The sequence below is a fragment of the Halichondria panicea genome, chromosome 9, assembly GCF_963675165.1.
Source record: "Halichondria panicea chromosome 9, odHalPani1.1, whole genome shotgun sequence".
Lineage (NCBI taxonomy): Eukaryota > Metazoa > Porifera > Demospongiae > Suberitida > Halichondriidae > Halichondria > Halichondria panicea.
This window is the reverse complement of record NC_087385.1, coordinates 4,179,475-4,203,831: the sequence shown is the minus strand read 5'-3', so window position 1 is coordinate 4,203,831 and position 24,357 is coordinate 4,179,475. Positions and strand designations below refer to the sequence as shown.

At 41.9% G+C, this 24,357-nt stretch overlaps 3 protein-coding genes and 2 non-coding genes across 5 annotated transcripts; 2 read left to right on the top strand and 3 right to left on the bottom strand.

Moving 5' to 3' along the window:
* Positions 1-35: 35 nt before the first annotated feature.
* Positions 36-5,928, bottom strand: LOC135341326 (serine/arginine repetitive matrix protein 1-like). Its single transcript, XM_064537847.1, has 13 exons — positions 5,769-5,928; positions 4,880-5,154; positions 4,690-4,827; positions 4,298-4,473; positions 3,986-4,150; positions 3,235-3,393; positions 2,645-2,811; positions 2,286-2,392; positions 2,084-2,170; positions 1,640-1,734; positions 1,485-1,536; positions 412-1,426; positions 36-269 (listed from the first exon to the last, which is right to left on the bottom strand). The coding sequence occupies exons 2-13, from the start codon at positions 5,130-5,132 to the stop codon at positions 173-175; spliced, it is 2,511 nt and encodes an 836-aa protein (XP_064393917.1). The 5' UTR covers positions 5,133-5,154; positions 5,769-5,928; the 3' UTR covers positions 36-172.
* A 681-nt stretch (positions 5,929-6,609) lies between these two features.
* LOC135341325 (1-phosphatidylinositol 4,5-bisphosphate phosphodiesterase beta-4-like) lies at positions 6,610-24,356 on the top strand. The gene is made up of 30 exons (XM_064537845.1): positions 6,610-6,768; positions 7,147-7,249; positions 7,547-7,636; positions 8,214-8,273; positions 8,703-8,830; positions 8,974-9,051; positions 9,411-9,464; positions 9,632-9,716; positions 11,528-11,643; positions 14,007-14,173; positions 15,163-15,309; positions 15,572-15,720; positions 15,832-16,002; positions 16,851-16,970; positions 17,229-17,286; positions 17,502-17,810; positions 17,949-18,173; positions 18,463-18,672; positions 19,386-19,540; positions 19,789-19,950; positions 20,281-20,485; positions 20,745-20,815; positions 20,938-20,993; positions 21,172-21,308; positions 21,487-21,635; positions 22,352-22,537; positions 22,763-22,842; positions 23,092-23,245; positions 23,474-23,560; positions 24,190-24,356. The coding sequence occupies exons 2-30, from the start codon at positions 7,160-7,162 to the stop codon at positions 24,244-24,246; spliced, it is 3,756 nt and encodes a 1,251-aa protein (XP_064393915.1). The 5' UTR covers positions 6,610-6,768; positions 7,147-7,159; the 3' UTR covers positions 24,247-24,356.
* LOC135341333 (TNF receptor-associated factor 4-like) lies at positions 12,117-13,870 on the bottom strand. Its single transcript, XM_064537856.1, has 3 exons — positions 13,713-13,870; positions 13,519-13,637; positions 12,117-13,387 (listed from the first exon to the last, which is right to left on the bottom strand). The coding sequence occupies exons 1-3, from the start codon at positions 13,844-13,846 to the stop codon at positions 12,354-12,356; spliced, it is 1,287 nt and encodes a 428-aa protein (XP_064393926.1). The 5' UTR covers positions 13,847-13,870; the 3' UTR covers positions 12,117-12,353.
* On the top strand, positions 15,415-15,486 carry Trnae-uuc (transfer RNA glutamic acid (anticodon UUC)). The gene has a single exon. It is a non-coding gene; the product is annotated as a tRNA-Glu (tRNA).
* On the bottom strand, positions 19,613-19,696 carry Trnal-cag (transfer RNA leucine (anticodon CAG)). The gene has a single exon. It is a non-coding gene; the product is annotated as a tRNA-Leu (tRNA).
* Position 24,357: the final 1 nt, after the last annotated feature.

The following is a 24,357-nucleotide window of genomic DNA, read 5'->3' as shown; positions in this document are numbered from 1 at the left end:
TGCTTTTAGTTTCAGTGGATATTTTAATCATCAACCAATGCAAAAATAAAAAGAATACTATATACACCGCAGCATAAAATGAGATACACACGTACAATAACATGAACTTTGCAAATAATTATTACTATGTCGTATACACACACGGTCATGTAAGTACACACAATACCCACAACTAATAAGAGTCAGTGTTTGCGAGGCTGCCGTTAGTTTTTCTCGCTGGTGGCACTGGTCCTTTGTCTTCAGCTGAGATTGCTTTCCGTGGAGATGCTCTACAGGAACAATAATCAGTGAAATAGGGCCCAAGAGCTAGGTTGAGCATAATTATAGCACCGGTTTTTGGACGGTCACTAACATTTAATTTCGTTAGCTACAGCTGGTGACTGTATATACACGTGAGTTGACACGACTCACCTAGGCTTGGGTTGTGGCTTGGGTTGTGGATGGTCTGGTCTTATGAGTCTGGCAGAACCAACCACTGTTGGACCTTGGGTAAGGTTAGAACTATCCCGTCCCGCAGAAGGACTGGGGCTAAAGTCGAAATTCGCATAGCCAGAATCCTTTTCCTTTTGCAAAATTGGATTAAAGTCGAAGTTTTCATAACCATCTGGTCGAGGTTTGTCTTTGTCGTTCTTTGTCGTTCTCACCTCTACCTTTGGTGTTAAAATGACGGTAGCATATTCAACTGTTCCAACTGATGTAGGTGTCATTTGATTGCCTGGGGGAGGATCATCGCTAGGTGCGCCAAGAATACGTCGAGATACTAATGGAGAAACGGCAGTTTTATTCGAGAAAACTACTTCAGCGTAGTCCAAATTTTGTTGACCAGCTTTAATATCGGGTAGGGAGGTGGGTTTAGAACGTCCTCTATTTTCAGCCTTTTGTAGGTTTGATTCGGTCAGATTTTTCATCATATTTCCCTGATATCTTGGAGGAGGGGGTGGTTTCTTACCTTTCTTGCTGACTTCACCACTCTCCAACTCCTTTTCTTTTTCTTTGTCTCCTTCGAATTGAAGTTTTGAATAGCTAAACTTGTTTGGAACATCTGGCTGATGTCGTCTTTCTGGGATAGGTGACGTTTTCGAGGTATTTAAGTTCCCATTTTCAAACTGCAGCTCGGCATAACCTTTGCGTTGAGGTGTGGGGGAGGAGTGTGGAGATTGAGAGAGTGGGGCAGAGCTTGTAATATCGAGGAAGGGAGTGTTCTTCGAGATACCAGGAGGAGATCGTCTTGGAGGGGGTAGTTGTGGAGTGTTGGCCAAGGGATGTGCAGATGTGGAGGTGTGCAGTGGGATTGCTGGAGGTGTAGAGGCATGTGGTGCGATTGTGGGTGGCAGAGGTGGTAAGGGGGCGTCCATAGACTTAGACTTGGTACTGATAATAGGAGAAGATGTTCTGTGTGGTGGCGCAGGAGGCATAGGGTTTTCCGCTATGAGGAAGAGACCATTATGAGCTTTAAAGTTTTGCAGCATTGTAGAAAAACTTACCATAATTAGTAGCCATTTCTGGAACACTGATATTTTTCTTTTTTTTAATAACCTGGAGATAATATTAATGTTGTAAAACTAGGAGTATGTATGCACGTTCAGATTAGATTTAGATCGTACATACATACACACTAAAACCACACACCCCAGCTCACCTTAGTAACAACAGCATATTCCAGATCACCGTCCACCTGAATATGATCAATTTCTGAAGAGTCCAAAGAGCTTTTTCTTCTCAAATGGGAGTGACCTGTGAGGTGTGGGCTTACTTAATTTTCATACTAAATAATGCATGTGGGGAGAGTCAGACACTGAAAAGCAATTTTTCACATTACTAACGATAGCACAGCAAATAATGGTGTTTGAACGAAAAGTGAAAAATTTTAGGACAATACCGTATAGCAGGCAGGTTATTTTCGTATGGTGGAAATTTTTCGTACGATTCTACCACAATAGATTCAATGTTACTATCCTGAGCTATACGAAAATTAAACATACGAAATATTTAAATAGGTCGTTGTACGAAAATTAGCACTAACAAAAATTACCGCTATACGGTAAGTCCTATTTATTCTTTCAGTACAACAACAACAAGTTACCGCCAGGAGGGCTCATGTCACACTCGGAGTCAAACTGTTGATGTGGGATGGGGGGAGGTTCATTGCCTAACGCACTGTCTGCGAAATCTGAATTAAAAGACATTTATACATAACTATCTTAACATTCAGTTCCTACTAAAGAATTCAACATAAACGCTTCATACGTACACCTATAGGCCTATTGTAAATGTCATACAGGTACCATAAGTAGGATCCAATTCTTGCTCAATAATGGGTAGTGTCTTTTCAGAAGACCGACCATTGTAGGTAGCGCTGGCCAGTGGAACAGACTGGCTACTCCTTAGCCCCCTGCACAGTACAGTTTACAGTTACACAACATAAGTATACAGTGAGTCACTCTCCTAAACTGCACCACCTTAATTAATCAACCTACCCTTACATTTGTCCTTACATACTTTTTATAGCACTGTAATACAGACAAATTAAGCCGATGTTCATGATCCCATTTAGTTGACATACTAACACAATCTTACAATGGATTACATTACACATTCAAATGTACATACACTGTACAGTCTACTAGCACACATCTCTGCTCACTTGTGAGAGGGGTCGGTGTTGCTCTTCTTAGCTTGGGGTAGGGAGGGAGCAGCTGTGAACAAGGGTATGGCGGACGCCTGGCTGAAGAAGGACTTGGGAAATGAGCTGATTGCTAATCGATACTTATGAAGAAAATTCCGGCCTTCAATTTGGTGCATCTTGATAGCCTATGCAGATAAGTAACTCAATGGTAACAGTCCATAAAGTCTACATGAGGTCATTGTGTGTCTGCTAGCGTAACAATAAACTAACCATAAACCGGTGACCCTTAATTGCAATGAGTTATGACAGCTTGAGGAAGTGCTGTTTCAGCGTGTATGTACCTATTAACTCCCACAAGGACTAAGTACATAAATATTTCAACAATGAAGAAGCATTAAAATAACAATAGTCACAAACATAATTACAGTGTGTCAAGCATGAACCCACAAAAGCATTGGGCTGCATTGTAACGGTCTAGCAATTAAGTTAGAGCCGAGTCGGTATAAAGAGTCGGACATGATCGATGAAGCTAAGTACGTTCAGAACATTTTTGCTTTGCATACAAAGCAGGATAGAGATGAGCGAAATGCTACGACTACTCAACATACTAGTCTGATGAAGGCCATCCACTCTCTCATGGTAAACTCATCTGTGGCCGATATCTCAGTGGGTGTGGTAGATACTCCATCAAGAATTCTGAACCTGAACAGGTGACCTTTGGTGTTTGGCATATTCTGCACTTGAGACTTCTCGTTAATCACTATCGTCTGGGGAACATAAAAGCAATGAATTTGATTAACCACAGAAAGTGAACACAAGATTCTGGCATAATCGTAAAAGACACTCTTAAGCTACATCAAAAGTTTGCATTGTGCCCCGGGGCATGTTTTGTTTCGCTCAAAAGTATTAGAGTATTATGGAAGAGGTGATTAAGACTATGCATATTGTATGCATACGATGATCATACTGTAGTTAAATAATTATAGAAGTGTGATGGAGGATAGAAGTGTAGTCTTATGTGCATGTCCAATCAATGAACATCATTTATGAATATACAGAACGGTTGAAGTTCACAATGGCTGCTGGTTCGCTTCTGCCATTGCACGCAGTACAGTTCTTTTCTCACTTTTGAAGCTATCAAATAGCTAGCGCTCTAGTGCAAGGCTAACTACTTTTTATGAGAAAAGTTTGCTATGCACACACACACTCAGCTTCACCGTATTCCTCTGTGGCTACGCATCCGAGTCTCCGAGGCATAACTATGCACTAACTACATGCAACTAACTAACTATCCACTTATAATAATCAGTTTCTGTACTCAGTAAGGAATTAAAGTTATGTACCATTTAGTACCTATACCTTCAAAATGGGTGTGTCCTTTCCTTCCCTGTATGTGAGAGACCTGGCTGTGAGTGCAAACCATCTCCCCTTCCAGTTGGGTACAATGTGTCCCTTTTTTGAAAGCTTTCCGTCCTTAATCATCTCTGTGGAGATCATTGTGTAGAGCTCAGTCACCGCTGGGGTCTGTGAGGGTGTGAGAGGTGCGTGGTGTGAACTATATATACATGTAGGGTGCCGTACATACATTGTAAAGTTTCAATACAGATAAAAAAGCTAGGTTTCACTCCATCAAAGGACAGACATTTGCTAATAATAATTGGACTGACGTACTTGCAGATACTGCTTATAGTTCTCCGCCATGATTTCAAAAAACGGCCAGAACTGGACTGTCTGCTGATTGTTGAACCACCCCTGAACCATCTCCGGCTCCTCTATGTGGCCATTGGACTTGAAGATCCGGAGAACCAGGTCGCAAACATCTTCGATGTGCACTGCTAGCTGACTCTCTGTGTGTGCATGGTGATGTGTGTGTGGGGAGGGGGGATGCCTTACCAAGTGTTTTTCAGGCAGTGCATTTAGACATTGGTAATATAATTAGACTATAGCTTTTCTCTCACTTATGTAAATCTACTATAGAGATGTAATCACTAAGCGACTGTATAATGGTCCATTCACTCCATGTCTAATATAGACGTGCATACTCTATCAACTTTAATTATCACCTGTGTCCAACCGTATGAATATCTCCCAGAGCTGACGACTAGATTCTGAGTTGCTTCCCGTGCAGAGGCTAGAACGGGTGGGCGTGGCTAACTCAATGTCCCACACAGCGGATAGGAGACGTGCAATGAGGTCGGAGTCTAGAGTGAACAATTTCGAAGCATACGAGGGAGATTTTATATACACACATACCTCCATAGTTCCCTGCAAACACTCGGCTCTCTGCGGCATTCACAAAGTCGCTCTCAGTTAGCCTATTCAAGTAATACGCTTCTACCTCGGAGTTAGGAACTTCCCCGTCAAGCTTCCTATCCAGCAGCTTCTCGAAGAACTCTTTGTACGGTGACAAGTGACTTCCCTGCACAAACCGCCCCAGGACACGTAGCGAATCATAGGCTATTTTCAGACAGTTGGTTACCACGTATTTCTCGTGGGATTCAGTCATCACAGACAATGGAAGGTGATATCTGCAGAACAACAGGAGAAGTGAACGATTCACTCTGTAAATCACGTCGTCGTGTGTGGGTCAAATACTGGTACACTACATAATAGTAACAACACTCAAGCTAGTGGAATTCTACTGGCTAACCCTAACCCTAACCCTATGTGCCCGGCGCCCATGGTTAAACCAATGTGTGGAATTTGTCTGGTACTATCCTTTATAATTATAGCTAGCACCATTAAATCATTTAACACCATAGTACTTGAATGGCACACTTGCATGGAATTACACACTCAGTCTTGTCTAAATTGTTAGACTGAAAATAGAACCTATGGGAAACCGAATTCTACCAAGAGTCTAGAAGGTTGTAATTGTAGCTCACTGACGTATGTTGTGAGCTAATTGGGTATTTTGTTTGGGTTCTTCTTTGTTAGCTAGAGAGTGAAACATGTTCTGCATTGAAACTTGAATGGATACAGTTTACATGCTAGATTAGGCAAAGGTGTTTAGTACCATCTATTCATGTATTCAAGATTTACACACCCATTTTTTGCTAGGGTTTGTGGTCTAATTAAGAGACTATAGACTATAAGTAGCTAGCTACAAGCCATGCGGTTTAGCTACTGAGCTAGAGGTTACCTTTTGCTCAGCACTCAGTGCAGTAGAGTAAGTAGTTTACAATCAGCCTGGCGTCTTTCCAATATTCCCTATTGGTCCAGCAGCTACAGAGAAACAGTTCCACTCTTGATGCTAGCTCTTGTGGGAGTGAGATAATGAGATTCATGCACTTCCTTTTCTGGCTTCTTGTCCCATAATTGGCTACCCTTTGTTTACATAGGCTGTGTGAACACTCTGTGAGGGACTCCTTTGTTATTAGTGGTCAGGATCAGATCGAGGATATCTTCAAGTTACTACCTTAATTCCCTAAATTGTACATCTTTTGGCTAGATAACCTTCCCATTCAACAATTCGTAAAGTCTATCCCCAAAAGAGGTTTGAGATGAAGTGTATGACAAAAAATAGGAATGATTATGACTAGACAACAAAGTCTATCTTCTATTTGTCCCGTTTAAATTTTTCCATATCCTCGAGCAACCTCTCTTGCCTCACTTCACTTACACTTTGGGACAGAGGCAGCTGGTCGAGTGACTTGGGTGGCCGAATATATGTCTCCACAGAGTACCCTACGAAACCAATCGTAATAGTGATGGGTAGTATCACTTGAGGGAAGAATCTTTGTACCAGTCTCAATGCAATTTGCATTGCCATTTTTCAGTTTTAGATTTAAGACTTCGTGGAACAGCTTCACTTTTTAAAATCTTGACTTGGTTGTGTGACCTTGAGCAACTGAGGTTTTAATCACACAATTGGAGTGTTACAAACCATGATGCAGTTGGATGTATGATATGATGAGACTGTCAGGGTCTGATCTCCGATCTGGGGAAGAACTTGTCACTATTTTGCTTGTCAGCAACAAGGAACGTGCAACAAGCAAGAGACACGCCCACCAAAGGTGCTATTAATTAACAGTGTTAGGTGTGGTCGACCATTCCCACATGCCCCAACAACAACACAACTCTGACATTCAACACTGAGCTGAAAAGTCACAGAAGGAGGACTGGACTACTGTTGTTTGCAAGTGAGATATAGTGATTTTTATATGTACGCGTGTGCAGCAACTGCTAACTAGGTATACTTGAAGAATTGAAAGAAAACTTCTAAATAAACACCAGGTGTCTTTTTACTGCATGTAAAGACAACATTACACAGCACAGTTGTCGCAACATGTATCACAGTTTGTCAAGGGTTTCAACCAGGTCTATCTGTAATTAAGTTGTTGTGTCGTCGATATTTTGTGTGTAGATAGAGGAGGAAACCCTCTAAAACTAGAATTTGCTGCTACATATAAATACACCAGAGCTCTATTTGCATAAAAGTCCTTTTTGTAAAGCCGTACAAATGTGATATATGTAAGTGCTCAGTTTTAACCAAATGCTCTCTGCTCGCTTTCATGCAGGTATCATTGAGATATGGCTGGTCATGTGCCGAGGAGGTTGCTGAAGCAACCAGACATTGACAAGTGTTTGCTGGGTGGGACCGCACTCTGGAAATGGGAGGAGGTACGCAGGAGTGGGTGGGGTGCTGTGGGTTAATTCATCATGGTCTAGCTGGCTATGGTGTACGTGAGGGTATGTATATTGTGCTGTTTTGAACATTCTTAGTGGTTATCCCAACCGGCAGTCATTGAGCTTACGCAAGTAGTTTTAAAACAGTCATTACCATATTGTTATGAGCAAGAGATGTTTGTGCATTGAGTAGGTGTCAAGTGTCTGTATAGTGTGTATTTCAATCCCTTAACAACTGCTATTGTCCTTAAATGTAACCAGGTATATGTACTCCCTCTTTTTCTCTCCCAGGGAGACAGTAACCTAACAAAGTTGGTGTTCCATGCCGACCACGATGGGTTCTTCCTCTACGCGAGGGGAGATGACAAGGGAAAGTGTTATGTAAGTCTGTATTGCATTTTATGTGTGTATTAGCGTGCATTAACGTGCATATGTGCAGCTAGTTTACATGTATGCCCTCATCATTTGTATACATGTATTAATGTGCAGTGTACATTGTACATGTATGCCCTACACTTTTAATTGCAAGAAGTGTCGCTGCTCGCTCTGAAGGTTGTTGATATACTTACACATCCCAGTGTCCTGTACCTCTATCCCACAAAATATCCCATTGGCAAGCAAATAGCCAGTGGTCAGGAGTAATTGTAATAGGTACATCTTATTAACAGAGTGCCTACAAGTCTGCTTATTATTGTATGGGGGCACCTGAAATTTGTAGAGCCGAGTTTTTACCACACAATGAATCTATAACCAATCCCTACATGTGCAAAATTATATACTTGTACATGGTATGGTTGTTAGGTGACCTGTATACATAGTAAGCTCTTGTGGTTTCACTGTTAGTTATGGTTGACTTCCTTAAACTTGTGTTCATGGTACGCCTCCATACTAATATACATATAACAATAACATAATATACAAATAACAATAACAACTGTACCTGTATTCGTACATTCAGGATTCCTACATTTGGGACTTCTCTCAGATCAGTGACGTACGGAATGGGAAGCCTCCGAAGGTATATAAACCAACTTCTCAAACACAGCATCCTTGTATGCAGCTTGTGTGGTAATGTGTAATGTGGCTTATTATAGCATGGGAGTTTGGTAAGGTTCGTGCAGATTTCATTTCGAGCTAATAAATAATTAGTGGTGGATTATACATGTAGTCTGAGTCTACCTACTTCACTCATTTCCCACCCAACACTAGAAGTTTAAAAAACACATACCGTATAGCGGGTTATTTTCGCGGATTGCCCAGACAAAACAAGGAGGATTTTCGATTTTCGAGGATTTTGTTTTCAAGGATAAGCGGTTCAAATGACCACACTCCTACAGTAATACCAATTTTCAAGGCACTAAATTTTCGTGTTTCTTGGTCAATCCTTGAAAACCTCAAATATGTAGTGCCTCGAAAATAACCAGCTATACGGTACATGTATGCACAGGACTCCAAGCAGGGCCCTGCTGGTGATGACTATTTAGATCTCTGCCTCACCTTTGTCTACCGAAAGGAGGGGATTGTGAGCCTGGAGTACGTCAACCTAATCACTGAGTCAACAGCAGCTGCTGACCGGTAAGCAGTGTATTGCATGTATGTTGTGAATCAGGAGAGAGTACAAAAGGTGCACGTACACAAAATTGTAACTGACTTGTTGGCTCAACAATGAAGTTTTTTTTTTCGATTCTCCCTGTGAATATTTTTCTTTTGCCCTGCAGATTCAAGAAAGCTGTGAATGCTCTCACCGCTAACATGCTCCATGCCCACGCTGCTCCAAGTCGATTCCTCCGCAAGCAGTAAGTCCATATTTACAATGCTACATTCCACCTCATTTCTTACCCTCCCCACACCTGCACTCGCACACACCCGTTCCTATATTTCATGCACGTATAATAATTATAATACCAGCCGTAATTATTATTATACCAGCTTGCATCATCTTTTGTACTAAGGCTGACAGTTCCTGGAAGTAATTTGAGTAGCCACATATATAGTCAATACTGTACAGTACTTTCGTTTCCTCTACATAAATTTTGAATACCGACTCGTGTAGTGTAGTTATAATAATGTTTGTGCCATCCGAATTCTTTAATGATCAAGTGCACATGTGTTTTCTCATGTGTTAAGCACAATTCCAATGTTTCACTACCTACAGCTACACAAAGATCGGTCTCCATGCCAATGGGAGGGGAGAGATACTTTTGAAAGAGTAAGTCCATCAAATTTCCATACTGTATCTCGCTATTAATTTCAGAAATCTCAGTGAACATCTTGTTTCTCAGGTGTACACGTAGATAGGGACCTATACGTTTATGCACGTCAGCACTGTTTCAGATCTTTAGACTGTATACTCATTGTTACTGTTGGTTTTTTCAGTGTGAATCGTCTCATGATGATCCGTTATACTCCAGACAACTTCATCAACCAATGGCTTGGTACTTTCAACATTGTCAAGGAAACGGTGGGTGTGGTGTGGTAGTGGGGATGAATGACTATAGCATGTAAAACCTTGGTGCGCATGCGCAAGCGAGGTATACGGTAGTGTGTTTGTGTGTCTTTGTAGACTGCTACAGCTGCTCAAGGATCAATGAAATGCAAGTAAGAGTTTCTATAGGCTTCTAGTCATGTTTTCTTGGATTTTAATTCGTGGATTTGCAAAATAATGCTGCGTTCTCGAGTTATGCCTAGTTTTGCTTACTTGGAATGGCTTGTGCCATTGCAGCGTTTTCAGAAGAGCACGTAGCCAAACTTGTTTATTGAGTGTTGCTACTCCACTTAGTAGTTAGCTCTGCACTAGAACACTAGCTATTGGTAGCTGCAAGAGTGAGAAGAGAGCTGCAAGGCTCTACTGATGCAGCCATTAATTTTAGACTTGAACTTTTGGCATCTATCGTTTTACAACAATCATGGCGTTCATTACCCACTCTTTGAGTTTGCATGCAGCAAAACAACATACCTATAACTTACCTGTTCTCAAATGTTTCAGCATGCCTCCAGTCTCTGGTTTAGTTTTATTACTCCTGAGTTGCTGTGCAAGTCATGCATGATAACAACATCACTATATTATGCACTGCATTATATCACTCTTCTGGTTTCTTTATAATCATGTCACCAGCCGAGGGTTTGCACTTTAGTGCTCTAGTTTACTATAGTATTATTTCTGTGACACTATTAGTTATACCAAGGGCGTATGAAGAGAAGAGGGCATGCAACTACAATCTATCAAATTACAAATAGGAGGGGCGTGTGCACTAAAAATAGATTGCACGTGCACTTACTCCATAATAGTCACCAAGCCAGCTAGCTAGCTAGCACTGTATTGTTGGGTAGAGTTAGCCACAAAGGTCAACAAGCGGAAGAGAAGGACCAATGCTAGACTAGAAGTAGCCATTGATCAATTCTATAAAGCTCTTTTAAATTAATTTTGCGGTAAATTTCTAGTATAACAGTGTTCACGCCCACTATCACGCCTATTTATGTGTGGGCGGTTGGCTAAATATAGTATATCCTGCTGACTCATCAGTTTTTTGACGACTACACAGTATACATTGCGAGTTGCATGCCCTCTTCTCTTCATACGCCCTTGGTTATACGTATACGTTGTTTGATTCCAAAGTTGCTATTCCACCATGTACGTACTACTAATTGAAATGGTGGATAACAATTACCGTATAGCGGGTAATTTTTGTGGGATAAAAAATTCGTTATTTTCGTGGGCAAGGTGATCTCCACGAAATGTTAACGTAGGCGTGACTTACCGGAACGTATGAATGCAGTGCAGGCAACGAGACTAAACGAAAATTTTACTCACGAAAACCACCGTTTTCCAGATAAACGAATTTTTCACCCCACAAAAATTACCCTCTATACGGTATCTCCTTGACAGCTATAGGCTAGAGTGTTAACACAGTCATGCATGTGGCCATTATAAAGTTGTGATAATTATGTTTAATACTTGTGATAATAATATTATGGTATCGTGGTTTACACTGAGGAATAATGCGAGAGAGGGGAGGGATAACTTGAACATACACTCTACCAAGGCCTACATAGTACATACATGTACAGTGTATAAGCTATAGGCATGTTCTCTTGTTACCATGCATACCAATGTTGTGTGACCCTCCCACACAGGTGGATGGCAACAAAACATATTCTCTTGTTACCATGCGCATACTAACGTTGTGTGACCCTCCCACACAGGTGGATGGCAACAAAACATATTCTCTTGTTACCATGCGCATACTAACGTTGTGTGACCCTCCCACATAGGTGGATGGTAACAAGTATGTCATGGGGGCAGACTTCACAGAGGATATATTCCTGAAAATGTTTGATCAGATTCTCAACAACAGACAACAAGATCTGGATGCGGTCTTTAGTCTTATGTAAGCAAAACTACGTGTATATGTATCGTATTACTAGAATGTATAATTATGTGAACTTTGCGACGGTTGATAAAATCGCAAAAATAAAATCGCAAACCTAAAATTAGCACTGATACATTGTAATTACACACGATCCTTGCCAGAATGCAATAGTTTATCGCAAAGGGTCAATTTTTATGCTGATTTGGCTCATTCGCAAAGGTTTTTCACCCAAAATATTCTAGTAATACATATACAGCTGTATTTACATGTACCTAGATTATAACGTATGAACCTGTTTTACTTCTACAATGGGCTGTGGTACCTAGGCAGCAAGAGTAGATAAGAGTTAATTATACTCTTGGCCTAGACTAAAGGAATCCAGATATGCAGGGGTATGTTACTTTGTGCGTGCATTTATACATAATGAGCGGACCAGTTACCGGTAACTCGCTCATGTACACAAATGTCATGAAATTTCAATTATTTGAAATCAATTTGTGGTATATGTATAATTACATAACAAAATATTTTATAGAAGGATTAATTCGCTGGATCTGTCTGCACGTGCATGTACAGTCCAAAGCGTAGCATACACTGTATAGGCTGATATGTGTGTACTGAAACATGATTGGTTGAGTCTGAACTTGAGAACAAAATACTGTTATACAATCAAACAGGATAGTGATGATAAGTAATGTGAGCATACTTGACAATGTGAATGTTCAAATTTAGTCTGAGTCAGAATCCGATACCTGCTCTGCGTTCATTGAGCAATCTAGCCAGGGCTTGTAGCCTCGTGGGTGGACTGACACTCGGAAGATCAGTGTGTCGTCCTTCAAGTACAGACAGTTTATGATACGAGTAAACCTGAGCTGATCGTGTGCTATAAACTCTGGGCTACCGTAGCCTGTACCATATTCCCCCTGCACTACTCTCTGCATATCATTGCCTGGGACCACCACCTCCTGATAATGGTACTTGTCTACGTGTTGATTGAGAATCTCTATCGTCATGGACCCTGCAAATGGCCAGCTCAATGTACTATCGTTTTCTCCTTTCATAATGCAGACATAAGCAGAAACGTGAGAGCCTTTAGCTTGGCCTCTGCCGTTGAGGTACACTTTTACGAACATTTTGTAGCCGCTAGATGAAGTGTAAAACGGGTGGCTGCAAAATAGTTTGTTTTTCGTCCTCTGTTGTTCAAAATGTCTCACTTTGAAAGTAAATGGGGACATGATAGTAAAATCCAACATTTTAGTTAAAGACACCAATTGGTCACAAGCAATCTCAAGATGAAAACCATCATTTTTATCTTTATGATCTTCGATGTCCTCGCGAGGTAGCGTCTTCCAACACCCTATCTTCCTGTACTTGCATTTGACTTGTTCGTATCTGCACCTAGCTTGATGCAGCGACAAGTTGCATCGGAAAGTCTTTGCAGGGCAAGGATGGTTGGGGCAAGCTACTCTTACCCTGGGGCATTTGCTAGAGTGGTCGGCCATTGTATCATGGTCACCCACCACCTTGCAGTGTCGGCACTTAGTTTCTCGTTTGGGACACTGCTTCAGGTGCTCAGCTAGCTCACTCCTAGGGAGCTTTGTTACTTTATTACCATCATGTGACAGGCAGCTTCTAGGGCATAGTATGAGGGCGTAGTCACATGATTTGACGTGCTTGTTATGGGATCCTAGCTGGCCCACCCACTCACAGCCATTGTCCTGGTTCTCACACTGGACATCAAGAGAGCTTATCCTTTCTGCACCTGCAGTTTAGCATTAAAATGCTAACAGTGCATGCTAATAGTGTATAATGTGCCTCCGATATAGTTGGAATTCATTGGCTTCTGATACAGGCATACACTGTAGCATGTACATCTATATCGCAAAGCCTTACACTGTCGATTTTCATACATCCTTGGAGGTTTCTTGCAGCAAGGACACTTGAACACCTGGTCGAGATGATAGACTAAACATCGCTTGCAAAACACCTTTCCACAACCTCTGCTTCCATATCTGGATGAGTTTTTATTATAGATTACATACATGTGCTTTTATTATTATAAAGCTCATCATAAAACTTGTTGATACCTGTGCTGATAGGGGTCCGTGGCTACACGTAAGCATAGCTTACAGAGTAGCTCTTCAGAGGGGCTCTCCACCCACTTGTAGTCATGGCCATAGCTGGGTTTGCTAATGCTTGTTCTCCTTGCAAAAGAAGACATTTTTTCCACATGGACTTGTGGTTAATGGGGATATTCCCAAGAAGCATGCATGTTATGACTAGACCACAAAATTAGTTTCCCTGAGCTTGGTATACTATTATTTGCCCCTATTTATGTCAGTGTGTACACGCATGATAATTTCTTTTACCTTTTACCTCAGGCAAGGGAAGTCCCACAAGTCCAAGGGCCAGATGTCAAAGGACGACTTCCATAAGTTCCTGAATGGCGATCAGCGTGACCCCCGCCTCAATGAGATCCTCCACCCCTACACAACCAAGGAGCACGCCTCCAAGCTCATCAGCCGTCATGAGAAGGGACGGAGGGGAGGTGAGTGTGGGAGGGGTAGGGTGTAGGTAGGGAGGGTTAGGAATATACGCATGTGTGTGGTGTACACAGTTTTTATGCCTTGAGGCGTAGCCGCACAAGGGATACGGTAAAGTTTACTGTGTATGTGTCTGTGTGTCTGTCTGTGTGTCTGTTCCAGCTGTAACTGCTCAACGGTTGCAATGTGACGAAAACTAACAGCTTCTATAGGCTTCTAGCTACGTTCTCTTGTTCATGGATTTGCAAACTAAAGCTTTGTTACTTACAGTGAAGGTTGTTGCAATCTCTTCAGAATCTTTTGCAAGTTTCTATTCAACTTATGAGTTAGCCTTGCACTAAAGCGCTAGCTTTTTGTTAGCTACAAGAGTTAGAAAAGAGCTGCAAAGCTGCTGCCAGAGTTGCAGCAGCCATTGCAAATTTTAACCTATTGTGGATACACCCCTTTTTCTGTGCATGCGCATTCAATCCCACAAGATTTTGAGACAGAATACAATTTCTCTTCTTCTTTTCACTCTTTTCACGAGGTCCTGGTAAGCCACCAAACATTGTAATGCTACTGTGTAGATACACAACTATTTCTCTGAACCCCCACCTTTTGTTCATTGACAGGAAATGTAAACTTATCTACAATAACATGCAGTTGCTTTCTATCCTTGAAGATCATTCATCAACCCATCAGATAGGCTTCTTTTTCTATTTATAAGCTCTCTACTATAATGTCTACTATAGTAACTGGGTAGAATTCATTGTCAACAATTCCAATATTAAATAACGTAACATTATATATAATAACGAAACTATAGTTACCTCTTCTAATAGTTTTTAAGCGAAAAGCAAAACATGGCGAGAGGCATTAGCACAGTGCAGCTTGCAGCACTCGTATAATAAGCATTTTAGGTTTTAGGCTATAGAATTTCAGGCTTTATGCAGATCGGTTGTTTGCGTGTCACTGCCTTATGTAATGTAACTACATTCATAATTATCCCTAACAGATCGTCTGACGTCCAAGGGCCTCCTGGAGTACCTCTTGTCTGATGACAACAACGTTCTGGACATGGACCACCTCAATCAGACGCAGGACATGACTGCCCCAATCTCTCACTACTTTATCAACTCCTCTCACAACACCTACCTCACAGGTAGGGATGTAGTCTCAACTTTAATATTTGTATGTACACCGTACTGACCATTATACTTATGGGTTTAGCTTTGCCGTAGATAAATCTCTGAGTTGTTTGTGTACCTCCCATTTGGTCTAGTGGTTAGGATTCCTGGTTTTCACCCAGGTGGCCCGGGTTCAATTCCCGGAGTGGGAATATCTTTTTTACTTTTTTGTCATTTGTATGGCTCCGGGTTTTGCGAATTACACTGTACAAGCCTGATATGCGTTTATGCATGCAGGTCACCAGCTGAGAGGCAAATCGACAGTGGAGATGTACATCCAGACCCTGCTCTTGGGCTGTCGATGTGTTGAGCTAGACTGCTGGCCGGAGAATGATGACATAGTTATCACTCACGGGGGCACTCTCTGTACTAAGATCTACTTTAAGGTACGCTCATCTCATTGATTACATACATTCACTTCATTAATGTATGTAAGAGCCTCTTTGTAACCACCTTCATCTTCTGTAACCTTACCACACAACTCACACCTCCCGTAGGATGTGGTGGAGGCAATCAACGAGTTTGCCTTTGTCACGAGTGAGTACCCGCTCATCCTCTCTATTGAGAACCACTGTAAGAGCAAGCCCAAGCTCATCGAGAGAATGGCCACCATCTTTAAAGTCACCTTCGGGGACAAGCTACTGGCTGAGCCTTTTGATGATCTGCCGGTACGTACCATTTACTCTCACTATTAAGGGTTAAGAGATTGGATATCTGTAAACTATGTTGCATTGTACAGTTGTCGTGATGCTGTGTATATTGCAGTTCATGCAAATAACTAGAGCACTAAAGTGCAAACCCTCGGCTGGTGACATGATACTATAATGCAGTGCATGTAGTATGCCTATATGACTAGCACAGCAACTCAAGAGCAATAAAACTAAACTAACAACGTACAACTACATGAGACATGCACTGTGGACTGGGATCACAGCAAAGAAGCCTGGTGTCTTAGACTAAGAGAAGTATGGCTCCTGCTAGGCTAGAGTATAGGATCCAGAGTCAGTCAACAACCAGTCACAATTCTACTTTCTTGACCGTAGGCCTATTCAATTGTTCCTGGTACGGGATCACTTCAGCTGAAAATACGTAATAAAGCCTTGACTACGTATTTGCAGCTGAAGTGATCCCGTACCTTGACTCAAGGCCACATGCAAGTTTAGCTTTTGCTCGCTTTTATTCGACAAAGGAGCTTTAACACCAAAATCTGCCACTATTTAAAACAAGATACTGTTGTGTGAAGGCTGTCCATGCTGTAATTGCAGTGCTGTGGCATCCAGGTGAGTAGAAAATCCCATCACAAACAAACAAACAAACAAACAAACCAACAGACTACTATAACCCGTGGCCGCCCACGCGCCTCGGGTTAATAATTATGCATGGGTCAATATACTTTTGAAACAAGTTGGTGCAGCTTTTACTTCAATATGGATTAGCTGCATGCAGTCTTTTTTAATGTGTACACTGACATGTAGTAAATTGCTAAATTACCTTTTTATAACCACTTTGTTCCCAGCTCGAGCCTGGAGTACCACTCCCATCTCCTGAGAGGTTAAAGGGCCGTATCCTTCTTAAGGACAAGGTCAAGAGAGGAAAGAGTGGGTTACCCGGAGACTATGGAACACTAACCAGGGGGGTGAGTGAATATGGCCATGTCCTCATACAAATTGCTGCTTGAGCACCCAATTCAAATAGAGTGGAAAGTTTAGGCGTTGTGAGATAAACATTTACCGCATTTACAATGTACAACATTTGCAAGGTTGAAAAAAGAAGAAAGTCTTGATTACTTTACAAGTAAAAACGGGTAGTGAACAAGTGGATGCAGCTAGTTATAATAAAGTTACTTTGTTTGCTCTTTTACATTTTTATTCATCGTTATTATCTCCCTACACAGTCCCATGCTCTCCCCCCTACCCTGGATGAGGTACCTGAAGAGACAGCTGCCACCACGGGTAAGTCAACCAGTCATGTGTCTGCGTCGTAACTGCATCTTTGTGCATGGAAAACATCTGAGACCGTCAAGTAAAATCTAATTATACAGCAGAGGCTTACAAACCACTCTATGTTGAGGTGGTTATAAAAATGGCGCCAAGAAAAATTATAGGGACAATTTTTGTGCGAGGTTCAACTGTACTTATAATTTTAGATTATATCTATAATTATACAGGTTCATCAGCTACTGCAGACACTTCAGCTACTGCAGACACTAATCGCGACTCCCCCGCGTCCAATGATTCGGAGGGTGAGGTGTTGCCAGCTATCACCGTCAAAGAGGACTATGTTAGCAACAACACTGATGGGAAAGAAGACGATAACACTGAGGGTGACGCAAAGACAGAACAGAAATCCACTGCTGATGGGGTTAAAGATACCGGTAGTGAGGGGAAAGGTTCTAGTGAGGAAGAGGTTAAAACGGAAGAGAAAGATGCTGAAGGTTTTAAAGACAGTGAGGGGACTAAACCCAAAACTGAAGAAGGTATGGTCGTAAGTACATTTTTTGGTTTTATACATGCACTCAGTGGGCTGTTACCAGTTGTAACTTTAGCTTGAATTGTATTACATGCACATGTTTGAACTACGTACACTATGATTGTTCCATTCCATTATTCTACAGAGACGACACCGAGTACCCCAAACACGTCTGGTATAGACTCTCCTCGAGGGTCCCGGTTCGGTCATCGATCCAGTGTTCGTAGTCATGGTAGTATGGATGGAGATATTGATATGACTATGATGCCGAGACACAGTGAGGTGGAGGGACTGGGTGGAGCCAGCCCACTGAGGGAACTGCTTAACTACTGTACAGGAATCTCCTTCGAGGGCTTTATGTCTGCTGAGAGTGAGTTTACGTTGTATGCACGTACATGTATGATGTGTTAAGTCTATGGAGCAGTCGTTTTGGAGCACTCATCACTTCGTACTACTGTGGTGTCTTTTGCTCAAGAGATGAAAACCATATAGTACAGTGCTCCGAATAACACCCATGACACTTTAACCATTTACACATACAAATGTATAATCATAAAATGAACTCTCTCTCACACACACACACACACACACACACACACACACACACACACACACACACACACACACACACACACACACACACACACACACACACACAGAATTAAACTGCAGTTTCTACATGTCGTCTTTTGCTGATGAAAAGAATTCTAACTACATCCGCTCACAGCCTAAGGAGTATGTTCGCTACAACATTCGTCAGCTGTCTCGTGTGTACCCTGAGGGGAAGAGGATTGCCTCCAGCAACTACATGCCTCAAGGTCACTGGGATGTAGGCTGTCAGCTTGTGGCACTCAACTTCCAAACCCCAGGTACTGCTAAGTATTTGATGTTGCAGTGGCTTGCAATTTTGCTTTTAATTATGCCTCGGTGCGCATGCGCAAGCGAGGTATACGGTAGTGTGTTTGTGTCTGTGTGTCTGTGTGTGTGTAGACTGCTACAGCTGCTCAAGGATGAATTAAGTGCAAGTAAGAGTTTCTATAGGCTTCTAGTCATGTTTACTTGGATTTTAATTCGTGGATTTGCAAAATAATGCTTCGTTCTCGAGTTATGCCTAGTTTTGCTTACTTGGAATGCCATTGCAGCCTTTTCAGAAGAGCACGTAGCCAAACTTGTTTACCGAGTGTTGCTACTCTACTTAGTAGTTAGCTCTGCACTAGAACGCTAGCTATTGGTAGCTGCAAGAGTGAGAAGAGAGCTCCAAGGCTCTGCTGACTTGCCCATTAATTTTAGACTTGAACGTTTGGCATCGATTGTTCTTAACAACAATCATGCTCGATCATTACCCACTCCCGGAGTTTTTGCAGCAAAATTAAATTGTTTATCATGTGTATAGATCTAGTAGCTTTATGTTATGTAGCTTTGGCATCTCCACCGAGGCATCAGCACCTGCGGTGCTTTCATTTTTAACTGTGAACTAGCTGATGAATTTGCAGGGGGTCTTGGCTAGAAAATGTCCGTCCATACACGCATGCATGTCGTTAGTTGGAAACTAACATTTAATCTACTACTTTCCCCTACACAGACTTACCCATGCAGCTTAACAATGCAAAGTTTGAGTTCAATGGTAACACTGGGTACATATTGCAGCCGTGGGTGCTGCGCAGTGAGAGGGCTCAGTTCAGCCCTTTTGTCATCAAGAAGCTGGAGGACATCGTGCCTGCCAAAATCTCCATTAAGGTGAGGGTGTGCATGTTTGTTAGTGGCGGTATAGAAAATGTTTTGACTCATGGTAGTTAGGTAAAAAAATTCTGTCAGAAGTGGGATTCGAACCCACGCCTACAATTGTAGACTACGACCTGAACGTAGCGCCTTAGACCACTCGGCCATCCTGACTTGTTGAAAGTACATTGTTTAATGCTGCCCTGTTTAAGTTCTTATGTTTTTAGCTAGAGACATCAAACACTCATTATAGCCCCTCCCCTCAGATCATCTCCGGGTACTTCCTCACGGACAAAAAAGGTGCCAACTGCTTTGTGGAGGTGGAGACCTACGGTTTGTACGCTGATACAATTCGGCACAAGTTCTACACCAAGCGGATGCCCGCACCACACCCACACTGGAATGAGAGCCCTTTCACCTTCAAACAGGTGCGTAAATGTACGTTGTGTACGTACATGTATGCCATTTATTGTAGAACTCTTATAGGCTGTACATGTACATTGGAGCATGTCTATGATTGACAAAGATTCAGTGTACATGTAGTGTAGCTACTAACTATTACAGCATATCTATGATTGACAAAGGCTGGTTAATATTCAGTGTACAGTAGTATAGCTACTAACTATTACATGTATGCTCAAGAACATTTTTGGGATAGAATCTGTAACTGTAGCATGCATGTAGCTACCGATCTGAGAACAATCAGGTCAACTTGCTTGTGTTGATTGATCCTCCTTCACTGTGCTTCTTTTATCTAGATTCTCCTTCCTGAGTTGGCTTTGCTGCGAATAGCCGTCTACAATGAAGACCATGAAATCGTAGGTCAGAGGTCACTACCACTGAACGCTATTCGGCCTGGGTTCCGCCACATTCCCCTACGAGACAAGCACAACAACCCACTGTCTTTGTCCATGCTCTTTGTGCACATCAAGGTTGAGGACTGGGTGCCTGACGATATGGGAGGTGCGTGAGGTTGGGAGGGGTGTGTTAGGGCTATGTTGCACCTTAATGAATTTGAAGCCTATTGGGAGGGCATACAAACAGGGGGAGGCGGGACAAGGACGTTTCCCCCATAAGATGGTGTTGTATTTACTTTGCCTCCAATGCATGTCACATCATCGATTTTTGGTTCCCCTTTTTCTAAATATTTTGTGTACAGTATGAAAGATTACATACAATGTAGTTGTGCGTGGGTGTGTGTCAACCCTGTATTCACACACAGACTTTGTCCTGATGCTGATGGATCCGATTTCCTATGCCTCTGATGCCCTCAAAGCTATGTCTGCAGGAACGGTATGCAATCCTTGTGTATATTACTTGTGTATATTACTGTCTATCCATGTTGATTTATTATAATAAAATGTTAGCGTGGCTTGGGTCTGTGAATCTAAACGTGTGTATTACTTCGCCCACAGGAGGAGGGTGAGGAAGGACACCTTGAGGCTATTCAATCCGCTCCAACCATCGACAGGTGAACATGCAGGAGCTGACCCTCCCATATTCTAGCAATAGCACGTAGCTTTGAGGATTTTACAGTATTTTCCATAACTACATGTACATTTATTGACAGCATCAAATTTACTATAATGATGTGTATAATAGTAACTATACAATAATAATAATTGCTTACAAGAGCTTTTTCACCCTAGTGCCACAACCCCTGTTAGTGATTCCCCCCCTGAGGTTCCCTCCTCCACTGCCACACCCATCAGAAACCCACTGCTCAATACTCTCAAGAAAGATGATGATTTGGGACTTGGACTCCCAAGCCAGATTCCTTTATCAGGTGAGGGCGTAGAACCCTATTGGGTCTTGTCAAATAGTTCATGTGTTTGTTCCTACTTACATGTATGTGTACCTGTACTACTATAATTTCTTTGTGATATTCAATAATTACATGATCAGTCTCTGTACGGATGTGTTTATAATTATGCTCTTTTATTCCCACCTCCACACACCCATAGGCTCCTCCCACAACATTCGTAAAGAGGCTCAATCCTGCCCTTCCCCTCAGTTACCTCCTGGCCCTGACGATAGCATCAAGTGTGTCGAGGATGCCAAAACCAGAGATCTACCACCCATAACAACGCACGACGACATCCTGAAGCACAAGGTACATTTGTGCTCATTTTATCCCCATACAAAAAATAATGGTGCAAGTTTGATGTTGGAGGGTTTCATCTAGGATTAAAAGTTTGGGGGGGAAGGTTTATGCACGCCGCAAAATGTTTGGCCACTCCCACATTTATTGACTACACCCCCTATTACATGCTAGTGCATCACATTAGATCCCGGAAGTTATGTGGGCAATTATGGCTTCATTTATGCTTTATGTGGTGGACAAGTATGCCTGGGACTTCTACATGGAAAATGCTAACTTTTAGTTGGTTGGAGCTTACCAGCTCTACAGCATATAGATAGAAGCGCTTTTTAACAAGGAATCCAATGGTATATGAAACTTTGAATTTCAGTAAAGTATGACAAAGTTATGACAACTTTATGAAGGTCAAACTCAACACAAACAGACTTTAGTTACATATTGCACATCATATACAGTACTAATGTGATGATGTCATTATTATACAAACATTTTGGGGGGGAAGGTTCACCCCCCCCCCACTAGATGAAACCCTGATATGTGTATATACTGGTTATAATCTGTGGAGAATGCTGTGAATTTTTTGCTTTTAAATTGGAGGCAAACACTTCTAGGAAGCTTATGAAAAGTCACAAAGTGTCGCTGTCTCGAGTTTGTGATTAGCTAACAGTAATGCTGCAAAGTACCTCAATCATGTCAATCTATTCTGCTCACTGTGTGCATACGTGCAGGACTACCTGAAGGTGGCCAGCAAAGTAACCAAGGATCGAGCGTCATTGGTCAAGAAGCATGAGAAGGCCCTCAAATCAGTGAGGGAGAAGGTGGGGAAAGGGAAGACCACAGAGGAGAGTCTGAAAGAGACTGAGAAACAGCAGGAAGCTGAAATGGCCACTTTTGACAAGAATGCGTCCACCAAGGTACAGTATGATTAGCATTATTGTAGACGGCGTTTGATGTTATGTAAATTATTACGAGCTGCATGTGTCTTGCTGTTTAGTTCGTATTTGCATGAAAGATTTAGAGACTGGAAACCATACATGTACGTATTATGTTTCTCCACCAAGCCGTCTACCCTGACTGCACCCCCTCCCACATACTAACGTGAACATGTCATGAGATATCACCCCCTCACACACACACAGCTTTATGAACAGAAGCGTAAGCTGTTGGAAGGCGCACATAAAGTAGAGCTGGAGGCACTGAGCAAGAAGTTTCACAAGAAGTGAGAACTCTTTGTACTGCCATGTTGTATTTTTTCTTGAGTCTAAAAACACAGAACATTATCATACGAGTAGATGGAGCGTCTTACTACGCAGAAATGATATCGTCCTGCTATGTACAAACATTGCCATAATAATTATGTCAAACCGCTAAGTGCTGCTAACATTATTCATTGTATTCACTATTATCAGATTAAATGCGTTATCTTCCTCACCTTCCCCCCCCCCACACCACACACACGTACATGCAGGGACTTTGACAACTTGAATGCTGCCCTGTTGGACATGATTCGGGAGCAGCGCAAGGTCTCAACTGGCGAGGATCTGGGGGTCATAAAAAAGAAGGACTCTATGAAGGACGCTGAGGACAAGCTGGTGCAGGTCGGGAAGAAGGCTCGCAATGAGGTAAGCAGTGTGCATGGTTGTAGGATCAGTCTCGTACAATGATGCATGGTATCCAGCTATACATTTGTTAATTATGGTGGCTATTTCAATACTTGTACCTACGTAGGTCTAGGAAGTTTGAGATTTCATGCATACCCCCCCCCCTCCCCCCATCGACCTAGTTTTACATGTGTTCTTCATTTGCAATATTTCATTGCCTTAACTTGTACCCCTATAATGGGTATATAGCTGGAGATGATTCACCAACGTGAGGTCAGCAAGATGCATGATGTACAGAAGTCAGCCACACAAGAACTGATCAAAGCACAAGCTAAGGTGAGTCATGTGACTTAACAATTACAAGTTCATTCAAGCAAAGTATATAGTTTTAGTTTTTCATATCATGTGACTGTAGTATTGCAAGATGTACAAAACAGTGTATACGACCAATAAATGTGACATTGTTTTGGAGGTACATGTACATGTATCTAGAAGCACAGGTTTCAAAACAGTAACAAGTTTAGTAGCTACTCACTGCTAGGTGTGTGATATACCTGTACATGTAGCACTGTCATGTACAATTACTGGCATTATACTGTATGAGATTTTAAAATAAAGCAGGAGTGCACTCCTGGTCGAAGTAACAAGTAGTACAAGTAGTAACATGTAGTACAGAGTAACTTTTATTACAAGCTTGTAATAAAAGTCATACAGTCCCTACCGTGTTTTTATTTTTTATTATGCGGTCACGCAACCTCCAGGCACATTTTGGAACAGGGTCGTCAGGGTCGTCATGATATAAACACATAGCATAAGAATCCTTGTGTTGCATGGAATATACGGTCAAGGGAATGGATATATAAATTATACTGATTGAGATTGAGTTGTGCATGCTAAACTTTGTACTGGCCAGCTGGATTTTATGCTCTTCTATATATAGTAACTCTTAAATTTTTACCCTGCAGGAACTAGCTGATTTCGATGCCAAGCACCCTCTAAGTGAAGGAGCCTCAGCAATGTAGCCTATCAAACTCACGGTTATATATATAGCAACTATAGTCTCACATTCTGCAGAAAATTCGTGTCTTAGTGCACTAGATTAATTTTTAATGAAAGAATTTTGTTTTAATGAT